The sequence below is a fragment of the Cherax quadricarinatus genome, chromosome 28, assembly GCF_038502225.1.
Source record: "Cherax quadricarinatus isolate ZL_2023a chromosome 28, ASM3850222v1, whole genome shotgun sequence".
NCBI classification, from domain to species: domain Eukaryota; kingdom Metazoa; phylum Arthropoda; class Malacostraca; order Decapoda; family Parastacidae; genus Cherax; species Cherax quadricarinatus.
Genome location: NC_091319.1, coordinates 3,454,577 through 3,480,505, shown reverse-complemented (window position 1 = coordinate 3,480,505; position 25,929 = coordinate 3,454,577). Strand labels below are relative to the sequence as shown.

Here is a 25,929-nt window from a genome sequence, read left to right as displayed (position 1 = left end):
TCTTGTTCCCCCAGCACCACGACACAGGCTTGTCTCCAGCACCACGATACAGTTTTGTTCCCCCAGCACCACGACACAGGCTTGTCTCCAGCACCACGATACAGTTTTGTTCCCCCAGCACCACGACACAGGCTTGTCTCCAGCACCACGATACAGTCTTGTTCCCCCAGCACCACGACACAGGCTTGTCTCCAGCACCACTATACAGTCTTGTTCCCCCAGCACCACGACACAGGCTTGTCTCCAGCACCACAATACAGTCTTGTTCCCCCAGCACCACGACACAGGCTTGTCTCCAGCACCACAATACAGTCTTGTCCCCCAGCACCACAACAGTCTTGCATCAAACACCACAACACAGTCTTGCCGCCAGCATGTGAATGTCTTAACCATCAGGCTGACAAGCTCCTGAACATACCTTTGGATCAGTAAACATACACGGCAATTTGCACAAATCATTCTGTATATGCGTGTGTATCGTTCACCTTCGCTCCCGGTCTGTGTGTACCAGTGGTTCAAGGTTTAACTCTACCTATCACACCATCTACTACACGAGCAAGTCTACTGGCTCTCATGTAAACGCTCTTAATTCCACCGTCCTGCTAGGCTTTCCACTCTCTGCACTCTCGACTCTTAGAAAGAAAAATTCGCTAGGGAAATGTATCCAACGTGGGGGTGGGTGGGAAGGTGTGAGTGACGCTGCAGGAGGTAACACATCTGCATGTTGCAGAATAAATGTTTAGATTATGTTAAAGGTGGACGAGGAGGAAGGGGAGGAGGAGAAAATAGGAGGGGGGATGGGAAGCAGGAGGAGGAGGTGCAGGAGGAGGAGGAGGAGGAGGAACGTAAAACGAGGAGGTGGTGGGAGGAATAGGAAGAACAATAACCACAACAACAAACTACAACCACTACAACCACTACAACCACAACAACAACCACCCCTCACAGTGTTGGCCACAACCAAGTTCTGGTCTTCCTCATTACGACTATTCATCTCCAGGATTTTTCACTGGCCACAACTTGAGCTCCGCTCCTTCCTCACGGCCGAAGGAGAACGAACTTCATGTGACAATTTTGAGCTGAATATATATGTGTGTGTGTGTGTGTGTGTGTGTGTGTGTGTGTGTGTGTGTGTGTGTGTGTGTGTGTGTGCGTGTGTGTGTTTGTGTGTGTGTGTGTGTGTGTACTCACCTAATTTTGGTTGCAGGGGGTCGATTCATGACTCCTGGCCCCGCCTCTTCACTGGTCCCTACTTAGTCCACTCTCTCCCTGCTCCATGACCATTATCATAACTTTTCTTAAAGCTATGTATGGATCCTGCCTCCACTACATCACTCTTCAGACTGTTCCACTTCTTGACAACTCTGTGACTAAAGATATACTTCCTAACATCCCTGTGACTCATTTGAATCTTCAACTTCCAATTGTGACCCCTTGTTGCTGTGGCATCACTGAAACATTCTGTCTCTATCCAACTTGTCAATTCCACTCATTATTTTATATGTCGTTATCATGTCTCCCCTAACCCTCCTGTCCTCCAGTGTCGTCAGGTCGATTTCCCTTAACCTCTCCTCGTAGGTCATGTCCCTAACTCCGGGACTAGTCTTGGTGCAAACCATGCACTTTCTCTAATTTCTTGACGTGCTTGACCAGGCGTGGGTTCCAAATTGGTTCTGCGGTAACTTGCCTCCTTCACTTCTCCCGCAGGTTCGGCAGTGCGGTACAGCATCACAGGAGGAAACAAAGATGGACTCTTCACCATTGATCAACACTCCGGACTCATCACTCTGGCGGCTGCCCTGGACTACGAAATCCACGATAAGGTGAGTACTCACGCCCACTCTGTTCCCACTATCACCCCCACTATTACCCCCACTATCACCCCCACTATCACCCCACTATCACCCCCACTATCACCCCCACTATCACCCCCTTTTATCTCGCCCACTACCACGACGTAGTGGAGGTTGACAGGAAGTGTTGAGGGAAATGACACAAAAACCAAAGCTTTTTCCAGCTTTCAAATGCTCATTGAATCCAATAACATTTCCACATCGTGACACAAACGAACCCACATGGGAACACTAAGACAGTAATTAAGATGACTATTGTGTGTCTCGGCTTTTCATTGAGACCTTCTTCAGCCGATTACCAAGGGCCTCAATGTGATGCTAAAATGACAGTCAAGTTGATATCATCGCCAAACGTAAATAACGCAAGAGATTACGTTCGAACCCTTAGCTGACGCAAGACACAGACTTCCGACTCACTTTTTTTTCATGTGTCCGTCTCTCTCTCTATCTTTCTCTAAAACAATGTTCTAATTTTTTTTCCCCAGAAATCTCTTAAAATCTATACCAGACTCTGTCGCTCTGTGAATCTCTTTTAAAAACAGTACGTTAAGAAGACCAGCTCAGCCTGTCACTGGAACACTTATAATAATAATAATAATAATAATAATAATAATAATAATAATAATAATAATAATAATAATAATAATAAGAAGAAGAAGAAGAAGAAGAAGAAGAAGAAGAAGAAGAAGAAGAAGAAGAAGAAGAAGAAGAAGAAAGAAGAAGAAAGAAGAAGAAAAAGAAGAAGAAGAATTAGAAGAATTAGCAGAAGAAGAAGAAGAAGAAGAAGAAGAAGAAGAAGAAGAAGAAGAAGAAGAAGAAGAAGAAGAAGAAGAAGAAGAAGAAGAAGAAGAAGAAGAAGAAGAAAAAGAAGAAAAAGAAGAAAAAAAAGAAGAAAAAAGAAGAAGAAAAAGAAGAAGAAGAAGACGAAGAAGAAGAAGAAGAAGAAGAAGAAGAAGAAGAAGAAGAAGAAGAAGAAGAAGAAGAAGAAGAAGAAGAAGAAGAAGAAGAAGAAGAAGAAGAAGAAGAAAAAAAAAAAAAAAGAAGAAGAAGAAGAAGAAAAAGAAGAAAAAGAAGAAAAAAAAAGAAGAAAAAGAAGAAGAAGAAGAAGAAGAAGAAGAAGAAGAAGAAGAAGAAGAAGAAGAAGAAGAAGAAGAAGAAGAAGAAGAAGAAGAAGAAGAAGAAGAAGAAGAAATAAGAAAAAGAAGAAGAAATTAGGAAAAGAAGAAAAAGAAGAAAAAAAAGAAGAAGAAGAAAAAGAAGAAGAAGAAGAAGAAGAAGAAGAAGAAGAAGAAGAAGAAGAAGAAGAAGAAGAAGAAGAAGAAGAAGAAGAAGAAGAAGAATATTTCATTATTTTAGCCTTCGGATACCTGGAGTATACATGGAGAGGGTCATCGCCCCTGCTACCCGGTCTGTGACCAGCCCTAATAAGAATAACTTAGGAAACTCCAGGAAAGCCAAACATTGTGCTATTTCTACTGAGGATGTTAGCTCTTTCCTTAAGGAAGAGACCTCACAATAGTTGTCTAATTACTAGATATATTTTTACTGCTAGATGAGCAGCAGCAGCAGCAGCAGCAGCAGCAGCAGCAGCAGTAGTTGGGAAAACTTGTCCCTCCCTAGGTTGAACCCGAGTCTGTCACTAACCCCGTGTAAGTACCAGGTGTCTAACTTCATATACACTTGCCACCGTTCATTGATGCCTCTTGCTGTGTTGTGTTGCAGCACGAGCTGGTGGTGGCAGCGGAGGGCAGGGGAGAGACAGTACACACCCTGGTACAGGTCAGAGTTGCTGACGTCAATGACAACCCTCCCTACTTCCTCAACCCTCAGCCACAGGTCACTGTCGTCGAGGAAGATGACCGGCACCTCCCAGCAACCATAGCTAAGGTCAGTGTCCGTGATGACTGTGTTGTTCATAATAAAGTACGGTAGTAACCATAGCTAAGGTCAGTGTCCGTGATGACTGTGTTGTTCATAATAAAGTACGGTAGTAACCATAGCTAAGGTCAGTGTCCGTGATGACTGTGTTGTTCATAATAAAGTACGGTAGTAACCATAGCTAAGGTCAGTGTCCGTGATGACTGTGTTGTTCATAATAAAGTACGGTAGTAACCATAGCTAAGGTCAGTGTACGTGATGACTGTTTTTCTTAAACTACGATAGTAATCATAGCTAAAACTATAATAAGCTCAAGCAACACTGCTTCTGATTGTATTTTGCTTTTGGTAATGTACACTGAGAGGTGCATCTTTCTCTCTCTCTCTCTCTCTCTCTCTCTCTCTCTCTCTCTCTCTCTCTCTCTCTCTCTCTCTCTCTCTCTCTCTCTCTCTCTCTCTCTCTCTCTCTCTCTCTCATTCCGAGAATATATTAATGAAATATTTTTTTTTGAAGAGTGCCGGAACAGTAGTGAGAAGTTACCGTGTTGGTCAATAACAGTGTTGGTGTTCGTGGGTACAGGTGGAGGCTACGGACAAGGACTGGCTGGACCACCACGGATTACTCTACACTGTACGTGGTGACGGTGTTGATGGTTACCTGCCAGACGATGCATTCTTCACTGTCAACTCTCTCACAGGAGACCTCATCCAACTGAGGGTAAGTGTTACACACACACACACTCACCTCATCCAACTGAAGGTATCTCCCCCTCACAGAAGATCCTCGCCAACTTGAAGTTTGTCGTGTGCAACATGCTCACCAAACCTGAATAATAAGCTCGCCTCTGAACTTGACGGAGCGAGTACAACTAGTAGTCCAACTGTGAAAAACTTTTGACGATTTAGAGAGGTAAGTCTGCACTCAACGAATGGATTACCCTACGGAGAATCGAATTCTCTTACGGAGGATCAAATTCCTTTACGAAGGATCGAATTCCCTTGCAGAGGATCGAATTCCCTTAAAGGGGATCGAATTCCCTTACGGAGGATTGAATTCCCTTTACTGAGGATCGAATTCTCTTACGGAGGATCGAATTCAATTACGGGGAATCAAATTCCCTTAAAGAGAATCGAATTTCCTTAGGGAGGATCGAGCCTCCACTACCCCTTGCGCAGTATGACCAGTTTGTCCCTTCACATAAAAGAACAATATTGAATAATCAATTGTTCAATTATTCTCCTAAATTCTATTGGAAGGATTTGGCAAATCGTTTATATTTTCAATTTGACTCCTGTTTATAGTTCATTATGAATTGTTTTTATTATCAGTTGTCCCGAATAGCTTAAAAACAAAATTGTTGGATAATTTAAACATGTTTTCATGTCCTTTTGAGTTTCAGAATTTTCAAGAACGTTGTGTAAAAATGCTTCGTTAAAATTTTTAGGTTCGTACTTGCATTTGATGTTATGGTACAATTTGCCTGACGTGTGAGGCTGCTGGTGTGTATGATTGATGGCGTGGTGGTGCTGTGGTGATGGCGTGGTGGTGCTGTGGTGATGGCGTGGTGGTGCTGTGGTGATGGTGTGGTGATGTAGTGAAATAATTATGTTGTGGTGGTGTGGAAAGGCTTCACCACATCACTACACACTCCACCACATAGTCCTATAACAGTTGTTGGTCCACGCAACACTAACACCTCTCATCTAACATGTCTTCGTACAGGCGCTGGACCGGGATCCTCCCAGAGGGAAGGATGTATGGAAGGTGAGAGTACAAGTGAGGGACGGCCAGGCACTCTGGAGCAAACAAGCCATAGATCGTCTTCTCGCATCCAGCTCAAGCAAGCAAAAAGATAGCCACACTAACGAAGAAAGCAAACACGATAAAACTAGAAGAGACGACGTCGATACAAGAAGAAAAGGCAATGAAAACATCTCACAAGAACCTACGCTTCGAGAAACTGAGAGCCACACGGAGAGAGGAAGGAGAAGACAAAGAAATAGTGATAACGCACAACACAAGGGAGATATGAGGCAAAACATCGGGTTAAGAATTGTGTCAGAAGGTAAAAACAGCAGAAACGCTGCTGGTGACACGCAGACAGCAGAGATGATGAAACCAGGCCATGTGCATCGACAAGGTACGCAGACGAACACTCCTCACATCCACCCCTATGGAACCTTAGAGGTCACGAGTAACGCCAGTCTATCAAATGAACTCACAATTGTAAATAAAGTTCCTGCACACATGAGCGACGTGAACAGATCCCCATCAAGAACATTAGTAACAAGGAGTGTTGCTGCTACCCAGGAAGACAGTGATGTCAGTGTTACACAGAGAACTATGCATGTATCTCGTCACAACCAGGTTATCAAACATTCATTGTCTAGAAACAAAAGAAATAATAACTTAGTGATAAAGGGTGTTCATGCATTTGGACAGGAAAAAGACGAAGTTATGCTCAGTGATTATAAGAAAGGAAAGAATTCACCAAATCCAGGAATAAAAAGGAGACTAAGAAAAGCATTTAGCAAAACACAAGCACATGCAGAACCTTCTGATCGCATATTACTATCTAACATCCAAGAATCGGTTGATCAACATACACACATTACTCTTCAAAGTCACAGAGACTACAGTCGTATGGAACATTCCACATTCCCTATCTCTTCCACTGTTCAAAGATCAAAAAATGCAATTCGCACAACGTCGCAGGAAAGCGATAAGCTAGGCTTCACAGCAGCAAGACCAGAAGAGATATTAACTCAACAAATACCAAAATTACCCCAGATTAGTGAATCAAATAGAAGAGTCGAACCTTATTGGAATTACAGAAGCATAGAAAATATCCCGAGTGAGAGTGATATAATGTTACATAAGCGTTCTAAGTCTGTGTTTACTGAGCTAGTTCCTCAGCAAACCGAAGTTCCCTCCTTGGGAAGAAGAACGCTGGAATCAGCAGGAAAGGATTCCTCCAGAGGCAGGAGAACATCGAGGTCAGCAGAAGAGAACTACGAACTGGGTAACTTCAGCTCAGACAGCGGCTGCGACGACGCGGCTAATAGCAACAAGACAGAGGCGACAGGTCGTCGTCTGGACGGCAGCAGTTTACAAGGTGTGGCTGGGTCGCGGGTACACGTAGCGGAGACTGTGGTGACGGTGCTGGTGAAGGACATCAATGACAACCCTCCAGTCTTCCCTAACGCAACCATGTTTGGTGAGGTCCAGGAGAACGGTCCTATTGGTGAGTACACCCTCCATACATTTAGTCCATACACTTGGCGAGTACACTCTCCATATACTTAGCGAGTATACTGTCCATGCACTTGTTTGTGTTGAAGAATTTAGTCGAAATTTCTTTTCAATCACGTACTGTGTAGCCTAAAGGGTTTAGCGCTTTTTATGCAATGTTAATAAGAATTTTCAGTCATTAATAATTCTACGCAATGTACGTATATTTCAATAAGCACATTTTTTTTTTAATATAAGATTTTCCGCCTCCATAAGTAACGTAGAACGAAGACTTGACTTCAGAGCTTAACGTAAAAGACGAACTGTTTACGTAAAGCCGAAAAAGAGGTCAGGAGTGCAAAAAAATTTAATGATAGTCATGTGTGGCTTAATTTGGTACTCATATGTAATCACGTTTAACACAAATAATCAGCCACGTTTGTGTACTCTCACAAGATGTTTGACGCGACAGCATAATAATACATGATATCTGACTGAACTAGAGTATACATGAAGAGTTGCTATTATCCAAATATCATTCTTGGAAACAGCAAACTAAGTCAAATCATTTTTCCTCCTCTTTTCTCTGGGCTTAATTCCTCTTTTTTTTTATATAAATCGCCTGATCTCCCATCAACGATTGGAGGAGGCGGCTGCCTTGATGCTGGTGAAGGGCTCTTGATCAAGAGAACAGGAGCTATCCTCTCCCACTCTTCCAGGCGCTGTGATACCCACGACTTGATATGATAACAGAGTTCCCCCATTGCCTTTAAGACCGCAACCAGACATGTATACTCAACCACTTCAAATCAAAACACTCAAACTCAGATGTTTATTTCTCTGTAAAGATTACAATAGGTGGTTTACATATTATAAAATAATAATTACAAAGACGGCCACTAGCAAGCCTAGGCATTTCGGGCAGCCTAACAATAATTCTTTCCCTATATTACAAGTTATAAATGATTAAATGGATTTACAATAGTGAGGTAGTTCAGAATATTTAAGAATAAAACAATATGTAAAATTAGTAATGAGAACGATATTGTCTTGGCATGATACACAGCTTCTATTAATAGGAAAACCCCAAATTTTCGTCACATGTGCAGAAGTCATCCTGCTTCTAACATTAAAAGTGGACCAGTAGCAGTATTTAACTTGGCTGTCTACGTTTTTAGCAATAGACGACGTAAGTAAATGGGTAAACAAACCAAAAATCTTTCACCTTATTCATGAGGCCGTCTTATTCATGATACTGTGTTATTCATGATGCTCAGAGCAGTACGAGTGAGATGCCACTGAATGCGGTTTCACGAGCAGCTACCAGCTCGCCCTCAGGCAGCTCATGCATGTAGAAAATCCTCGATGGAAAGCAATTTTAGAATCAAATATTTATATGTGCACGATCCTACGTTACGCTACTTGATGCGGTGCTGTTACGCTCTTTTCTCGGATGATGAGACAGCTCCTGTCACGGGTCTTAGGAATAACCGTCATGGGTCTTAACAAAGCTCCGTTATGGGTCCTAAGAAAATCCTGTGTGTGTGTGTGTGTGTGTGTGTGTGTGTACTCACCTAGTTGTACTCACCTAGTTGAGGTTGCAGGGGTCGAGTCCAAGCTCCTGGCCCCGCCTCTTCACTGGTCGCTACTAGGTCACTCTCCCTGAACCATGAGCTTTATCGTACCTCTGCTTAAAGCTATGTATGGATCCTGTGTGTGTGTGTGTGTGTGTGTGTGTGTGTGTGTGTGTGTGTGTGTGTGTGTGTGTGTGTGTGTGTGTGTGTCTGTACGTGAGAAACTTCACGTACAACTATTAAAACTTTCTCCCGTGACATCAACACCTATCGGAACTTGACCTGGGACTTGGGAAAGAAAATAAGGTCGGTTGGTAATCAGAGCGTAAAACACCAGCGGCCGTTACAAACTTGGCCAAGTTGCCTCATTAGTGCAGTTAACGTAGGAGCAACAGTGAGAACTTTAACCCTCAGATATGACAGTTTTATTGCAACAGGGCAGAGAGAGCTCTCACGGGAGACACAAAGAAGAGTATAGGAGTGGAAGCGTCAATCTCCATGTAAAAGAGTTCGCTCCCTTCTGCGCCTTCAATACAATAACTGCGATAATCACGCCTCACTGATGTCCAATTTATGTGCTAAACTTTACTCTTCTGAGCTGATCCGAAGAGATTTATGCCAGTTACTGTTAAAGACGCGCGTTCACTTGCGTGCGCACGGGCACCACACATACACACACACACACACACACACACACACACACACACACACACACACACACACACACACACACACTGTATACATACCTGGGACATTGAAGGATTGCATGAACCTTCTGTGTACAGTATATTTTCTATTTCGTCTCCTCATATATCACGGTCAGCAACAGCAGCAGCAACAGCACTGTCGAGTCACTGCTGCCTCCACGCCCAGGGAGGTACTACCGTCCTGCCAAGTGAGTGTAAAACGGAAGCCTGTAATTGTTTTACATGATGGTAGGATTGCTGGTGTCCATTTTTCTGTCTCATAAACATGCAAGGTTTCAGGTACGTCTTGCTACTTCTACTTACACTTAGGCCACACTACACATACATGTACAAGCATATATATACACACCCCTCTGGGTTTTCTTCTATTTTCTTTCTAGTTCTTGTTCTTGTTTATTTCCTCTTACCTCCATGGGGAAGTGGAACAGAATTCTTCCTCCGTAAGCCATGCGTGTTGTAAGAGGCGACTAAAATGCCGGGAGCAAGGGGCTAGTAACCCCTTCTCCTGTATATGTTACTAAATTTAAAAAGAGAAACTTTTGTTTTTCTTTTTGGGCCACCCTGCCTTGGTGGGATATGGCCGGTTTGTTGAAAGATATATATATATATATATATATATATATATATATATATATATATATATATATATATATATATATATATATATATATATATATATATATATATATATATTTGAACATTCATTTGTTTCAAGTTTTTGTACTTTGTGATTTCTGTTGTCTAGCCTTTGACTTTTTCTTTGGCCATTTATCATTTCCATAGATTATTTAAGAAGTTTTAGTTGCTCATTGAGACTTTTCCTTTGGAACATGATTTTACCCACCTTGGCGATTTCATCTTCCTCGTAGAGTCGTAGGTGACTGTAGTGTTGTTGTGCATGTTAACTGGTGGCAGTAGTGATGGCAATGTTGTCATATGTTGCCAGGTCAGCTGTTATTCATCACCTGCCATAAGGATCCATTATTGCTGCCATCCCTGGCGCCAATCTCCACCTAAAGACGCCGCCATTCAGAGTGATTGTTCTCCTCTGCGACAATCGTTTTTGATCAGGGACACTCCTCGATCTGTAAGACTCCCGATGAAAAGAGACGCTCGTAAACTAGCCATAACACGAGGCTAATGGCTTGCCACCCAGACATTAACACAAGATTGGTATGTCATTGTGTTTTGTTGGCTATTGGGTGTCAGGCAGTGGTGGGCCGAAGGATGTGTGTGAGAGAGAGAGAGAGAGAGAGAGAGAGAGAGAGAGAGAGAGAGAGAGAGAGAGAGAGAGAGAGAGAGAGAGAGAGAGAGAGAGAGAGAGAGAAAGAGAGAGAGTCAGTTGATCAAATGAAAATGCTGGCTCACAGATGGCACCAACTTCATCCTGTTCCCTACTTGTATGTTTCATAAGAATAAAAATGCTTTCAAATGAGCTGATGTAGGTAACAGCTCTTAGCTTGTCAATAAAGTTAGGAATCCTTAACCTGTAAAGAGAGAGAGAGAGAGAGAGAGAGAGAGAGAGAGAGAGAGAGAGAGAGAGAGAGAGAGAGAGAGAGAGAGAGAGGGTCAGAGAGAGAGAAAACATTAACCCATCGCGTCATAAATGAAAGATTATTTATCTACTGAAGCCTAGACTACAATCTACCTATCACCGTTTATGTCATGTGAATTGCTTTACTCTCTTTCCTTCCCAAAACTTATGATCTCAAAGTATAAAGTTTAGAAGTTTTAACGCTAGCAGGCAAGCCGGAAGAAATTGGCAATTTCAAGTTTTATTTACTTCTGTAAGAATTACAACTAAAGAATCACATTTCACTGACTGATCACTGATGCTCTGGGAGACAAAAGAAATGATTATAACAAAAGCTTTCTAGCTTTCTTTCTGGCTGTATATCGCTGTCAGTAAGCTAGTTAGGTTAGTAAACGAGCTTGTTAACCCCTGTAACCCCCTTCGTTATGACTTTCAGCCCTATCAACAGGTCTGTTAGTTCGGTTACTAGGTCAGGATCGGATAACGCCATACAAAACAACGAAGACTCATCAAGAGCAGAACTTACAAGCAAACTACTTAATTATGTTAAATACAGTTTCGTCTGGGTGTAAATTGCATTTTTTTTCCTTCTGGGTCTCGCTAACACTTATTTGAAGCATGTAGCACTTCATCCAAGTTGTGCTAACACTCACTGAACTCTCAGTTTTCCTTAAAACCGGGAAAAGTTACCGGACTCAGTGGCTATATAAGCCAGCAGCGTCTCAATAAGCAGTCCATTGTTGGCTATGTATTGTTATAGCAAGAACCTCCGGGTGGGCAGGGGACGGGCAAGTCAGGGGACTGGTAGAACAGGGCAGGGGATGAGAAAAGCAGTCTGGGAACGGGCAAGAAAGTGCAGGAGATGAGTAATGTATGGCAGGGGACGAGCAATGTATGGCAGGGTAGGGACAGAGAGCATCCAAGCAAAGCCTTAGATCTCTCCTCACTGCAGAGTGTCAAACAAGGCTCCCATATTTGTGTAGTTCCCTTTATTATAGCCTCTTTCTCCTTCCTTCTTCCTTTACCGTCTTCAGATTCTCTTCCATCAGGTGCGCAAAGATACAGACAAAGAACCTGGAACCCACACGTTATTGACAGTCCATTTGCTCGAGGTATGATACAGTTGAGATAATGATCAGGTCCAATCTTGCTGGTTACTTTCCTCGCTCTCTCTCTCTCGCGTCGTGTCCTTAACTTGCTGGCCCATTGACGCTTCTCCGTTGCTACCTCCATCAGCTTAGTAGTTCATGTGTCTCTTGTAATCTATATTCATCCCAGTTCTTCCAGTTTATTTCTTCGAAGTTAAGGTCTCACATGATCAGTATTTTTGCCTTGGCCCCTAAAGCCTTGATGTCGTTTATCATGTCTTTTATCATGCCTTTATTCATGTCTACCGTATGGTGATATTTTATATGCTACACCTACTAGTACACTGAGCTTCCCTGTCATTACTTTACCTAGTGTAGAGCTGCTAGTCTCGCTGGCTCCTCAAAGCTACACATCCTCCTTGCCAACAGTGTTTCAACTCCTCATTACTTGCTACGCTACTGGGTATATTGTATCTCTAATTATTCCTTTTAACTTTCTCTGTATAATACCTATAAATTATGCTGACCATACTCTATTTTGCCATACTCTGTTCTGCCTTGAGATGTCTCGGGGAAGATATGTAACTCTCTCTCTCTCTCTCTCTCTCTCTCTCTCTCTCTCTCTCTCTATATATATATATATATATATATATATATATATATATATATATATATATATATATATATATATATATATATATATATATATATGTATATATATATATAAGTCTAAAAGGTTCTTCAGGTGGCCAATATTGTGTGTGTCTCTGGTGGCCCCGACGAGACGTGACAGTTGCCTTCAAGAAAGTTTACCAGATTAAGAAAGGTCACAATCCACTTGAGAAACTTACCTTGGGTTCAAGTTGCAACAGATTCCTCCATTATTTTATGCTAAGTGTGTTGCATAAAATGTCCATAATTGACGACCTTCAAAATGTCGTTCAAGCATCGGAGGTCGTAACGCACAGTGACGCAGCGGGCGTGACGCACAGTGACGCAGCGGGCGTGACGCACAGTGACGCACCGGGCGTGACGCATCGTGAACTTACTGTGTTTTTATTCACGTTTTGCAGCTCTTCAAAGAAAGGTGGTGCCTTGATGCTGGGCTCTTGATCCAGGTAACTGGAACTAACCTCCCTTTCTTTGGACCAAAATGATTATAACAACAACAACGAATAATAATAATAATAATAATAATAATAATAATAATAATAATAATAATAATAATGATAATAATAATAATAATAATAATAATAATAATAATAATAATAATAATAATAATAATAATAATAATAATAATAATAATTCAATCGCACGTCATTTTCAGTCTTGTTTTAACACTCTCACGAACACAAAAGAAAACAGTTTCCGTGTGGCAGCTGGTGTGGGCACAGCTGGTGACAGATGGAGTCCATTCATCACCTTAAGCAACATTAACGACCACACGGTATTCACCGTCACTGTCCACAAGTCACACTAGTTGTCTTCATAGCCACAACGACATGAATCTCGCCTTATTCCCTAATTAAGGAGTTACGAGAGAGGTCGAACCTTGACCTGAAGTATCCCAGGCACTCGTATACACATGGATATACACACTGAGAAGTGTATATACTCCTGTATATGCGTATATCCTTGTATATGAGTGTGTTTTAATCCCTCTTAATGACCTTCGTGTTGACAATAGACTTCGACCCCGGATAACTAGCCCTTGGAGGTCTTCAAGAGGAAGCTGGACAGATACCTAAAGTCAGTACCTGATCAGCCGGGCTGTGGTTCGTACGTTGGACTACGTGCGGCCAGCAATAATAGCCTGGTTGATCACACCCTGATCAAGGCCTGGTCAAGGACTGGGCCGCGGGGGCATTAACCCCCGGAGTAGCCTACAGATAGACTCCAGGTAGGTAACCAACCGCGAATGTTATCAGTCATGTTAAAAAGTCTTCAAACAGCAATAACCACATGAGTTAGGATCTTATCAGGTGCCCTAAATCAGTATTGTAATCACCACTTTAAAGTCTCTGATTCACAGTCCTTGAAACTTGTTAAAAGGGAACTAGGGACCAGTTGCATGACAGTCACACGGGGGCCTCTCAGAGCCACGACCTAGCTGCGGCAGTTGTAACTGATATCTCAGTCGTAGTGCAACAGAAAAACCCGGGCTCAGTCTTGGGTGAGTCTAGACGCATGGACAAGTCTCATTACACCTTCTGCCCCTGTTCATCCAGCAGTCATCCCCCAGGCACTGTTTATCCCATAGCAACACAGTAGTTAAGACGCACAGTGTGAACCTCTGGTCCTGCTCTATCTCTCTCTCTCTCTCTCTCTCTCTCTCTCTCTCTCTCTCTCTCTCTCTCTCTCTCTCTCTCTCTCTCTCTCTCTCTCTCTCTCTTATAATTGTATGCATGAGGTCATCTTCTTGAGTGTTCCGTCTGCCTATCTGCCGGTTTCTTTATCTGCCTTTCTGCCTGACTGTGTCTATCTGCTCTGTTTCTCTCGCTGTCTTTATGCCACCAGTCTCTCTGGCTGTGTCTGACTTCCACTTTGTTTCACTTATCTGTCTTCCTGTTTCTCGTTTTTCCGTGTCTGAGTTTCTAGTTATTTGTCAGTCCATCTCTCTGCCTGTCTGTCTGCCCGTCTTTCTTTCCTATCAGTCTCACTTAATTCCTCTCTGTCATCCACCTCTGCCTGTATCCATGTTTCCATGTCTGCCTCTTTCTCCGTCCTTCCTTGTTTTCCCGTCTGTCTGGCTGGCTATCTTTAGGAAATGACAAAAGATTTAAAAGAACATAAGATGGCTAGCGAAACGCTATATATTTTGTCCTCCAGATAATAAGATTTTTCTCACGGAACCACCGTAGCGAATCTGATTCCTTTCTAGCGACGCCAGAAACTGGTCTTACGGTGGCGTCAGGAATTGGTCTGTTGGTGATGTCAGAAGGTGAACCTGTCGGGAGAATTCAAGAGCTGATCTTTCTGGAACAACAGACGCTGATTATTATTGTTTTGGGAAAAAGGGCCTCAGAAGTTGGTCTTTGAAGTTCGTGGGAATGTAAACGATGTCGGTTATTGCGCTATAGTTACAGTAGACAAAATATATATTGCAATTTTGAACGATTATTGTTGGGGAGGAAAGAGAGATAAATTTTTGTGAGAAGGAAATTCGGTTTATGTAAATGTGATGGATGCTTTAGGTAGGAAAGAAGGATGGTTTACGTAAGAGAGATGGATGATTTAGGTAAGAGAGGCGCATGGTTTAGTTGCGAAAGAGGGATGACTTAGATAAGAAAGATTGGTGGTTTAGGTAGTGGATTTTAATGCAGCAAATAAGGGACATAAGAACGATAATGTATTTTATGCATGAGATGAGAAAAAATGTTTGGAAGACAAGGGAGATATGGGGATTACGTAAGAGAGAAGTAATCTGACAATGCAGCAAGACTAGAAAGAGGGGAGGGGATCCTAGAGGAAGAGAGACAGTCAGTGGCAGGAAGAATGACGCTTGACCCAAGAAGCAACGAAATTGGTTTTGAGTCAACAGGACTTCTGGGCCGGAGAAGCGAACACAATATTCCTCCAAAAAATGAGCTCTTCCCTCTACCTCTGTTGACTTGAAATATGACCCCGAGCAAACCTCTTTCAATTTATATAAAAATCCCAACTTGAGCTGCAAAATCTCAAGTGCTATATGATTTAGCAAAACAAACGTAAGTTTCCCAATTTGTAAACAGGGGCGGTACCCGCTGAGGGTCAGCAAAATAAAATATATAAAAACTATATAAAATCCACAGAAAGCGTAAGCACATATGTATATAAAAAAGAGTTATAAGCCTTTTTTGAAAAGGAAAGAATGTTATCTAACCGTGCTTCCAATATGGTAAAAAAATACACACAAATATTATACTTATATTTATATGTGTATATGTGAGGTTACACGAGCAAGAGATTATCTTTGAAGAACACATCAATGATGAACGGGTCAGCGAAGGACATTTGGGAACTTTCTAACTTTCGGCATGACTCTGCTAATAACCATAAATCTGCTGCAACTTTTAGCAGATAAATCAATCAATGACGTATAGCAGATATTCTGGACAAATGACAGCCAGCTGACTCCTGCCATTAATGTCTCTGATAAATTGATGTTCATACAGGATTGATTTTTAGCTTCATGGACTGCCATGGTTAACAGTGTTGGAATGAACCAAAATACTGACAGCGTATATTTTGCGAATTAATAATAATAATAATAATAATAATAATAATAATAATAATAATAATAATAATAATAATAATAATAATAATAATAATAATTACAATGAAATAACCCTCTTAAGAGCAGGATTACATATAAACATTTGCTAGGTTTTCGAAACCGATATAATGGTACTGTATCTATTCTTTTGTGCCTTAATGTTGGACGTATGGAAGTCGATAAAGTAGTAAGAGCCCACAATTGGAAGAAAGAAACATGTATAGCAGAACGGAAGCCTTTTATGTTAATGATGTTCACCTGCAAAAGGCTTTAAAGCCTTTTTGCAGGATACACTTTGTAATAACAAAAGTCTTCTCTTTTTGGAGATGCTCCATGATTGAGAGGGAGCTGAAGGAGAAAGAGGAAGAGACTGCGAGGTAGGGAGATGATACAGAGGAAAGAGGAAGAAAAGGAGGGGAGAGATAGTGGAAGAGGAAGGAGGAAGCAAGAAATAGAAGAAAGGAAGGCAAGGAGGGAGGGGGCGACATTTACACCCTCTCTCTCTCTAAGCTCCTCTAAACTGCAAGTGACGCTCTTAATAGCTCTCTAGAGCGCTTTACCCCAAGTTGGATGCATTCTCGAGTACTTCTTTTTACACATGTATCGTCCACTCAAGGCAAATTAACTTCTAGATGCTTACATTACGCTAGTTGAATCAGCTGCGGCAAAAAAAAAAAAAATACACGCACACAGACACGGACACACACACGAGTACAAGAAAAGGTACGATAATGCTCATGGAGCAGGGAGAGAGCGGACCTAATAGCGACCAGAGAAGAGGCGGTGCCAGGAACTATAATTCAACCCTTCCAACCACAAATAGGTGAGTACACGCAAAACCATAGTGAAAGGTTAGTCCAGTTTCTAACCATTACTGCTGCAAACTACCCAGGAGAAACAATTAGCAGAAGCCACACCATCTGGGTGAAAGTTATCACCCGGAAGTAACTTATCCCATGTGGTAAAGCAATCAGTTATTGCCTAGTGGAAAAATTTTATCAACAGAAGACAAAGTTTTCTATTCCCTTGAGGTAGAGTCATCAGCTATAGCCTGGAAGAAAAGTCATCCCCTGAAGGTATATAACCTGGAAGGCGAGTTATCACACAGTTGTCCTCCGGCGGCAGAGTCATCCCCGTGGAACACAGAGGCGACAGAGGCGCCACGCATTGTTATCTTCCATAACCATAAAAGCATTTTCATTTCAGACCATAAACTCTGAGAGAGAGAGAGAGAGAGTGAGCGGAAACGATAGATTCTCACAGATATCTTCTGAAACCTATTCTTAAATTCTGAATGAGATCGAATTCCTCTGTAATCAGATTTAATAGAAATAAAACACCGTAGGACGTAAGTATATATATAGGAATAACATCATAGAGGAATCTTGAGAGCAAATTTGCATGATGTGGACGACCTCAGCGAGAATCTAAATATTGACTCAACTGTTCTCTCTGGAGGATATTGAAGAATCTTAGGGATAATTTCAGGGTCGATACTTTAACGTAGAGAAAGAAAGAGAGAGAGAGAGAGAGAGAGAGAGAGAGAGAGAGAGAGAGAGAGAGAGAGAGAGAGAGAGAGAGAGAGAGAGAGACAGAGACAGAGACAGAGACAGAGACAGACAGACAGACAGATAGACAGGCAGACAGACAGATACAGACAGACACAGACACAGACAGACAGACAGAGACTTTCTCTCACACTACCTGGAAGAGGATATCTACAGTACATATATATTTATTCAATTACAGTCGTTCATTACGACAGGAATCGATCTCGAAGGCTGTGACTTTGAAGGAGGTGAGGTTAGATTTACTGTGAAGGTTCCTGTGGCTGTGGGAAAGGATAGCTGGGTCACAGGCAATAGCCCCTAACATAGGGATGACACAGTAGTGCCTTCTGTGAAACCATCCTTTCAAAAGCCCCGTAGCTCAGCGGTAAAGCGCTGGGCCTGTCAATCTCGTGACCGTGGTTCAATCCCCATCTTCCTCCTTTCAAACAGTGTAAAAGCTTGACTCTTTCTCCTTCTCTATACATTAAGGCTCGACCCTGAGATTATTCAATAACCTTCAGAATAGTTAAATTAATGTTTGCTTTCTCGGTCGAGTCAACACATGAGAGAGTGTCTGTGTGTGCGTGTTGCTATATATCACAACATTAATAAATATATTCCTTCCATGGACATGTAGATGAGTACTTGGTGCCAATGTAAGCAAGCCTCCAGTGGCAGCGTTCCAGCCACTCGCGAGGCGCCGCTCAGCGTCCAGGAAAATCCCCCCGGAATTTCAGACTTTCTCCAGGATTTAGCAGCACATTTCTTGGTCCGGCGATAAGGCTTCCAATTCCCCCTTTGCGACGGTAGAATAAATGAGGCAATTACCGTAATGAAATACGCTTCAAGTTTGGGTTTATTTGATGTACGTAATGGTCGGCATTCTTATTTAACGACAGATGAGGTAGGTAAACTTACCAGAAGACAATGTGTGTATTGGATTTGAGATTTCACTGAGAATGTGAATGATGGATCACTAGATGCCGTGAAAAATATTTAACTTCCACAGGTTGGTTAAAGTTTATAGAATACACGAGGGTCATTAAGACTGTCACCTGTACACCACCGGTCAAGAATTCCTTTAATCCTAAAACTATAGATTAAAATATACTCTTACATTATATATATACCTAGATATATACACAGCTGCTCTCAGTGTATGTATAATGAGGTATCCTCGGCAGCGTATATACACTGTTGTTCTTAGCATATATATACATCGAGAGATATACATTTTTCGGATAATATACAACTCCTGTTATCTTTCATAATGGTTAACTTGCATGTTAAGATATCAGTTGTTTCTTGTGGATATCTTCCAATATTAGCATATTATGGAGAATGTAATATCTGGTTCTTCTTCGTCGGCTCAGCAACAAGGTCAGTAATGATTCAGAATGTTTTCCTTAGTAATTCGTTAAGCAGTTGTGGCCCGGGAAGCTAAATAACCAGAGGTAGTGACCTGGGTCACATCAACAGTAGTGACCCAGGTCACAACAGTAGTGACTCGGGAGGTCACATCTTCAGACTAGTGACCCAGATCACTAGTCAAGAGGTCACATTTCGGGTCAAGATTAGCAACTCTGCTCATAACAACATCACGTTATATCGAGACTTTAATGATAAGCGTACCTAACTTCCTCTCAGAGGAAACAGATAACTTTCTGTCCTAAATATTATTTGATGCATCTCGGTTGTTTTTCGTGACATTATCTGGCCCCGAGTGCATTAAGAGGCTCCCTAATGACTCTAATTAAAGCCTTAATGGCTTTCATCACAGATATCTTTCTCTCTCAACTTCCTGCAAAAAACGGCAATGAGGTATGAGATATGAGTCGGATATTCCCGGCGGGATGCTGCAGTTATCCCGTGTGAGATAACCTCACTCCAGCCTCCAGCTACCTGAAGGAGACGCAGCAGCAGGTGTGAGGAGGAGGAGGAGGAGGAGGAGGAGGAAAAGGAGACAGGTCACCTGGTGGCGTTCCCGATACAACTCGGGACAAGAAGTTCGCCCAAACTTCCTGACGCAAAGGAGAAACTGCCGCAGGAGGGAAGAGGTGTCTCTCAAACTATAGAATTCAGGAGGATTCTGCCCCCTCTCTCTCTCTCTCTCTCTCTCTCTCCTCCTTGAAGGAAGGGTGAGCATATTTCAGTCTGGAGGGTCATCTGAACGGTGCTGTCGGCAAATGAGTGATTATGAGAGTGTTTCTTTTCTTTTCGGGTCACCCTATCTCGGTGGAGCGACCCGAAAAAGTAACTGAGTTCTCCGATCAGGTACTCGGTGACATTTTTTTGACAGCTAAACAGAAAAGGAGGGGCAAGAGGTCTGCTCTGTTGGACACCTTGACGTGAGTCGATGTCGTGTTCACTAAAGAGACGTTTCGGTCCACTGTTGTCGCATGAGTAGATAGATGAATAAAGAAAACTATCATAAACAGCTCTGAAAAAAACAACATTCCTTTCAACTAAGTTAAAGGCATTAGCAAAGTCCACTCTGATCGGATATTTCGGGCATGTGAAGTTAGTAATACATAGCGACATATTATATGGCTACTGCTGCTTCACAAACTTGTGGGATCACGAACCCCAATAATATACATACACAGCTTTAGGAATAGGTATTATGGAGCTCTGAAAGCCAGGAAAAAGTGAATCCGATAGTGACTAGGAGAGAGGTCAGACCCCAGAATTGAGACTTGATGTCATGATAGCTGCATCACGGCTCACTGTTCTCATGGCTGCCCTGTCAACAAGGCTAAGGAAGGAGTTAATAGCAACGATAGTCGTGACTCCTTCATTCATGTTTCATATGGAACAGGGTAAAGCTCTAGGCAGCTGTGAGAAAGAGCTTTCATTTGGTCAGTTTCATTAATTTCACCGACGAGTCGTTCCAGAAATGAACGATCACTGATGGAATGATATTCTTAAGAACGATAAAGCCCAGGCGAAATTGCTGGTGGTTGCATGTCTTGCGGCGAAGTAATTCTAGCAGTCCACGAAGTCGAGCCATGCGAAAGATCTTCAGAAAATTGGTCTTGCATCGTGTAGCGTAGGTGACTACGTGAATTGTCTCCGTACTGATAGTAACAGAAAGAGTAATGGCACCAAAACATGATTTAATACAAGTTTTATCCAGGAAGTTTATAATTACGTGAACAATGTCTAAAGATACTTATAGATGGTACAAAAAAAAAAACACACATTAATGGTATATTGTGTATATTTAACCTAGATTGACTTAATAAAATCAGTGATATATTTTTATCTGGGCTGTCAGCCTCTTCAAATTGGTGCCCTTAAATAATACCTTAAAGTATTTTGGATGATACAACGATGTATATGTATAATACACGGAGTAAACTCAAGATACAGGTCCTGTGGCTAGTCATACACCTGAAGAAAGACTCTTGTTTTGGTGTATGAGAGTCACACACCTGAAGGAAGACTCTTGCTTTGGTGTATGAGAGTCACACACCTGAAGGAAGACTCTTGCTTTGGTGTATGAGAGTCACACACCTGAAGGAAGACTCTTGCTTTGGTGTATGAGAGTCACACACCTGAAGGAAGACTCTTGCTTTGGTGTATGAGAGTGACTCACCTGAAGGAAGACTCTTGCTTTGGTGTATGAGAGTCACACATCTGAAGGAAGACTCTTGCTTTGGTGTATGAGAGTCACACACCTGAAGGAAGACTCTTGCTTTGGTGTATGAGAGTCACACACCTGAAGGAAGACTCTTGCTTTGGTGTATGAGAGTCACACATCTGAAGGAAGACTCTTGCTTTGGTGTATGAGAGTCACACACCTGAAGGAAGGCTCTTGCTTTGGTGTATGAGAGTCACACACCTGAAGGAAGACTCTTGCTTTGGTGTATGAGAGTCACACACCTGAAGGAAGACTCTTGCTTTGGTGTATGAGAGTCACACACCTGAAGGAAGACTCTTGCTTTGGTGTATGAGAGTCACACACCTGAAGGAAGACTCTTGCTTTGGTGTATGAGAGTCACACACCTGAAGGAAGACTCTTGCTTTGGTGTATGAGTCACACACCTGAAGGAAGACTCTTGCTTTGGTGTATGAGAGTCACACACCTGAAGGAAGACTCTTGCTTTGGTGTATGAGAGTCACACACCTGAAGGAAGACTCTTGCTTTGGTGTATGAGAGTCACACACCTGAAGGAAGACTCTTGCTTTGGTGTATGAGAGTCACACACCTGAAGGAAGACTCTTGCTTTGGTGTATGAGAGTCACACACCTGAAGGAAGACTCTTGCTTTGGTGTATGAGTCACACACCTGAAGGAAGACTCTTGCTTTGGTGTATGAGTCACACACCTGAAGGAAGACTCTTGCTTTGGTGTATGAGAGTCACACACCTGAAGGAAGACTCTTGCTTTGGTATATAAGATTTTTACCCCGCCTCCAGACCCGTCAGTGTCCTGAGATGCTGACGACCCCAGAAAATACGAAAGGCTTTCTAACGTCTCATTACCCCCACCTCGAGACCTGTCAGCGGCTGTCGTGGCCGCTATGGGACGCTAACAGCGTTAGTACCAACGTCAAGGATCACTAACGTCTCATTACCTCCACCTCGAGACTTGTCAGCGGCCGTCGTGGCCGCTAACAGCGTTAGTACCAACGTCAGGACCACTAACAACTCATTACCTCCACCTCCAGACTTGTCAGTGGCCGTGGTGGCTGCCTGGGACGCTGACGACATCACTGAAGGAACCAACGCCAGGATAACTTACTCCATCGCCAAAAACGTGGTGTACGAGCCCACGGGAGAGGCCATCTTCTCCGTGGACCCAGACACTGGTCTCATCCGCACTGCCATCTGTTGTCTAGACCGAGAGACCACACCAGAGTACGAGATCCAGGTTGTGGCGGTGGATGGTGGTGGCCTCAAGGGTGAGTGTTGTGGCCTCCAGGGTTAGTGTTATGGCCTCTAGTGTGAGTGTTGTGGCCTCAAGAGGGAGTGTTGTGGCCTCAGGAGGGAGTGTTGTGGCCTCAGGAGGGAGTGTTGTGGCCTCAAGAGGGAGTGTTGTGGCATTAAGAGTGTATTCTACTGTGTTGTGTTGTGCAATCACATAGTTGTAGCTACATAGTTGCAGTTATCATAAAGTTTGTATCTGCTGTGTGTGTGTATATATGTGTGTGTGTACTCACCTGTTTGTGGTTGCAGGGGTCGAGTCACAGTTCCTGGCCCCCCCTCTTCGCTGATTGCTACTAGGTCCTCTCTCTCCCTGCTCCATGAGCTTTATCATACCTCGCCTTAAAACTATGTATGGTTCCCGCCTCCACTACTTCACTTTCTAGGCTATTCCACGGCCTGACTACTCTATGACTGAAGAAATACTTCCTAACATCCCTTTGATTCATCTGAGTCTTCAACTTCCAATTGTGACCTCTTGTGTCTGTGTCCCATCTCTGGAACATCCCGTCTTTGTCCACCTTGTCTATTCAGCGCAGTATTTTATATGTCGTTATCATGTCTCCCCTGACCCTCCTGTCCTCCAGTGTCGTCAGGCCGATTTCCCTCAACCTTTCTTCGTAGGACAATCCCCGTAGCTCTGGGACTAGTCTTGCTGCAAACCTTTGCACTTTCTCTAGTTTCTTGACGTGCTTGACTAGTTGTGGATTCCAAACTGGTGCTGCATACTCCAGTATGGGCCTGACGTAAATGGTATACAGAGTCTTAAACGAATCCTTACTGAGGTATCGGAACGCTATCCGTAGGTTTGCCAGGCGCCCGTATGCTGCAGCAGTTATCTGATTGATGTGCGCCACAGGAGATATGCTCGGTGTTAAACTCACCCCCAGATCTTTTTCCTTGAGTGAGGTTTGCAGTCTTTGGCCATCTAAACTATATTGTGCCTGCGGTCTTCTTTGCCCTTCCCCAATCTTCATGACTTTGCATTTGGCAGGGTTAAATTCAAGGAGCCAGTTGCTGGACCAGGCTTGTAGCCTGTCCAGGTCTCTTTGTAGTCCTGCCTGATCCTCATCCGATTTGATTCTTCTCATTAACTTCGCATCATCTGCAAACAAGGACACTTCTGAGTCTATCCCTTCCGTTATGTCGTTCACATATACCAAGAACAGCACAGGTCCTAGGACTGACCCGTGTGGAACCCCACTTGTCACAGGCGCCCACTCTGACAGCTCGTCGCGTACCATGACTCGTTGTTGCCTCCCTGTCAGGTATTCTCTGATCCATTGCAATGCCTTTCCTGTTATGTGTGCCTGATCCTCTAGCTTTTGCAATAACCTCTTGTGAGGAACTGTGTCGAAGGCCTTCTTGCAGTCCAAAAATATGCAGTCGATCCACCCCTCTCTCTCTTGTCTTACTTCTGTCACCTTGTCATAAAACTCTAGTAGGTTTGTGACACAGGATTTTCCTTCCCTGAAACCGTGCTGGTTGTCAATTATACACTTGTTTCTTTCCAGGTGCTCCACCACTCTCCTCCTGATGATCTTCTCCATTACCTTGCATGCTATACACGTTAGTGATACAGGTCTGTAGTTTAGTGCCTCATGTCTGTCTCCCTTTTTAAAAATTGGGACTACATTTGCCATTTTCCATACCTCAGGGAGTTGCCCAGTTTCAAATGATGTGTTGAAGATCTTTGTTAATGGCTCACACAATATCTCCGCTCCCTCTTTAAGGACCCATGGAGAGATGTTGTCTGGTCCCACCGCCTTTGAGGTGTCAAGTTCGCATAGCAGCTTTTTCACCTCCTCCTTGGTTATATGTACCTCATCCAGCACTTGCTGGTGTGCCCCCCTGTTCTGATTTCCTGGAGTCCTACTGGTTTCCACTGTAAATACCTCTTTAAATCTTGTGTCGAGCTCCTGACATACCTCCCGGTCGTTTCATGTGAATTCCCCATCACCCTTCCTCAGTCTGATTACCTGGTCCTTGACTGTTGTTTTCCTCCTGATGTGGCTGTACAACAGCTTCGGGTCAGTCTTTACTTTTGATGCTATGTCATTTTCATATTGTCTCTGAGCCTCCCTTCTTATCTGTGCATATTCGTTTCTGGCTCTTCGGCTAATTTCTTTATTTTCCTGAGTTCTCTGTCTTCTGTACCTTTTCCATTCTCTAGTACACCTAGTTTTTGCCTCCCTACACCTTTGGGTGAACCAAGGACTCGTTCTGTTCTTCCCATTATTTCTGTTTCCCTTGGGAACAAATCTCTCCTCTGCCTCCTTGCATTTTGTTGCCACATAGTCCATCATTTCTTGTACTGGTTTTCCTGTCAGTTCCCTCTCCCACTGAATGTCTTGAAGGAAGTTCCTCATGCCTGAGTAGTTCCCCCTTTTGTAGTTTGGTTTTTCCCAGCCTATTCCTGCTACTCTCTCCACTTGGAGCTCAACTATGTAGTCGAAGCACAGAACCACATGATCACTAGCTCCCAGGGGCCTTTCATACATGATACCCTCGATGTCCGAACTACTCAAGGTGAATACAAGGTCCAGTCTTGCTGGTTCATCCTCACCTCTCTCTCTGGTAGTGTCTCTAACATGTTGATGCATGAGGTTTTCCAGTACCACATCCATCATCTTGGCTCTCCATGTTTCGGGACCCCCATGGGGCTCCAGGTTTTCCCAGTCAATCTCCTTGTGATTGAAATCACCGATAACTAGTAACTTTGCTCCCCCCATGTGTGCTCTCCTGGCCACCTCGGCTAGTGTGTCGATCATTGCTCTGTTGCTCTCATCGTATTCTTCTCTTGGCCTCCTGCAGTTCTGTGGTGGGTTGTACATTACTGCAATTATCACCTTATGTCCCTCAGACTAGATTGTTCCTACTAAGTAGTCCCTTTCGCCCGTGCCATCCATTCCTTCCATTTTCTCAAAACCCCACTGGTTTTTAATGAGCAGTGCAACTCCTTCTCCCCCTCTCCTCCCTCTGTCTTTCCTGAGGATTTGATATCCGGATGGAAAGATTGAATCTGTTATTATTCTGGTGAGTTTTGTTTCTGTGAGTGCTATTATGTCTGGGGATGTCTCCTTGATTCTTTCGTGCCACTCCTCATACTAGTTTGTTATTCCATCTGCATTTGTATACCACACCTTCAACTTCTTTTCTAAGACTGTGGTCTGGGAGGTATATTGGGGTTGGGGAAGTGGGAGACATGGTAAGGAGCTATGGGTTGTTGCTGTGGGGGTGGAGTTTGTAATGTAGTGGGTGATGGCATTGGATGTGGCATGGGTGTTTTGATTTAGAGTGTTTGGTTGCACTGGAGTTGACCTGGTTGGGA

At 43.1% G+C, this 25,929-nt stretch overlaps 1 protein-coding gene across 1 annotated transcript in view; it reads left to right on the top strand.

The window, feature by feature from the left end:
- The window catches only part of LOC128693148 (neural-cadherin), a 91,460-nt gene that overhangs the window by 14,198 nt on the left and 51,333 nt on the right, over positions 1-25,929 (top strand). The window contains exons 5-9 of the mRNA XM_070089561.1: positions 1,708-1,823; positions 3,576-3,740; positions 4,311-4,448; positions 5,454-6,975; positions 22,343-22,576. Coding sequence (XP_069945662.1) covers positions 1,708-1,823; positions 3,576-3,740; positions 4,311-4,448; positions 5,454-6,975; positions 22,343-22,576 — 2,175 coding nt within the window. The remainder of the gene's footprint in view (positions 1-1,707; positions 1,824-3,575; positions 3,741-4,310; positions 4,449-5,453; positions 6,976-22,342; positions 22,577-25,929) is intronic.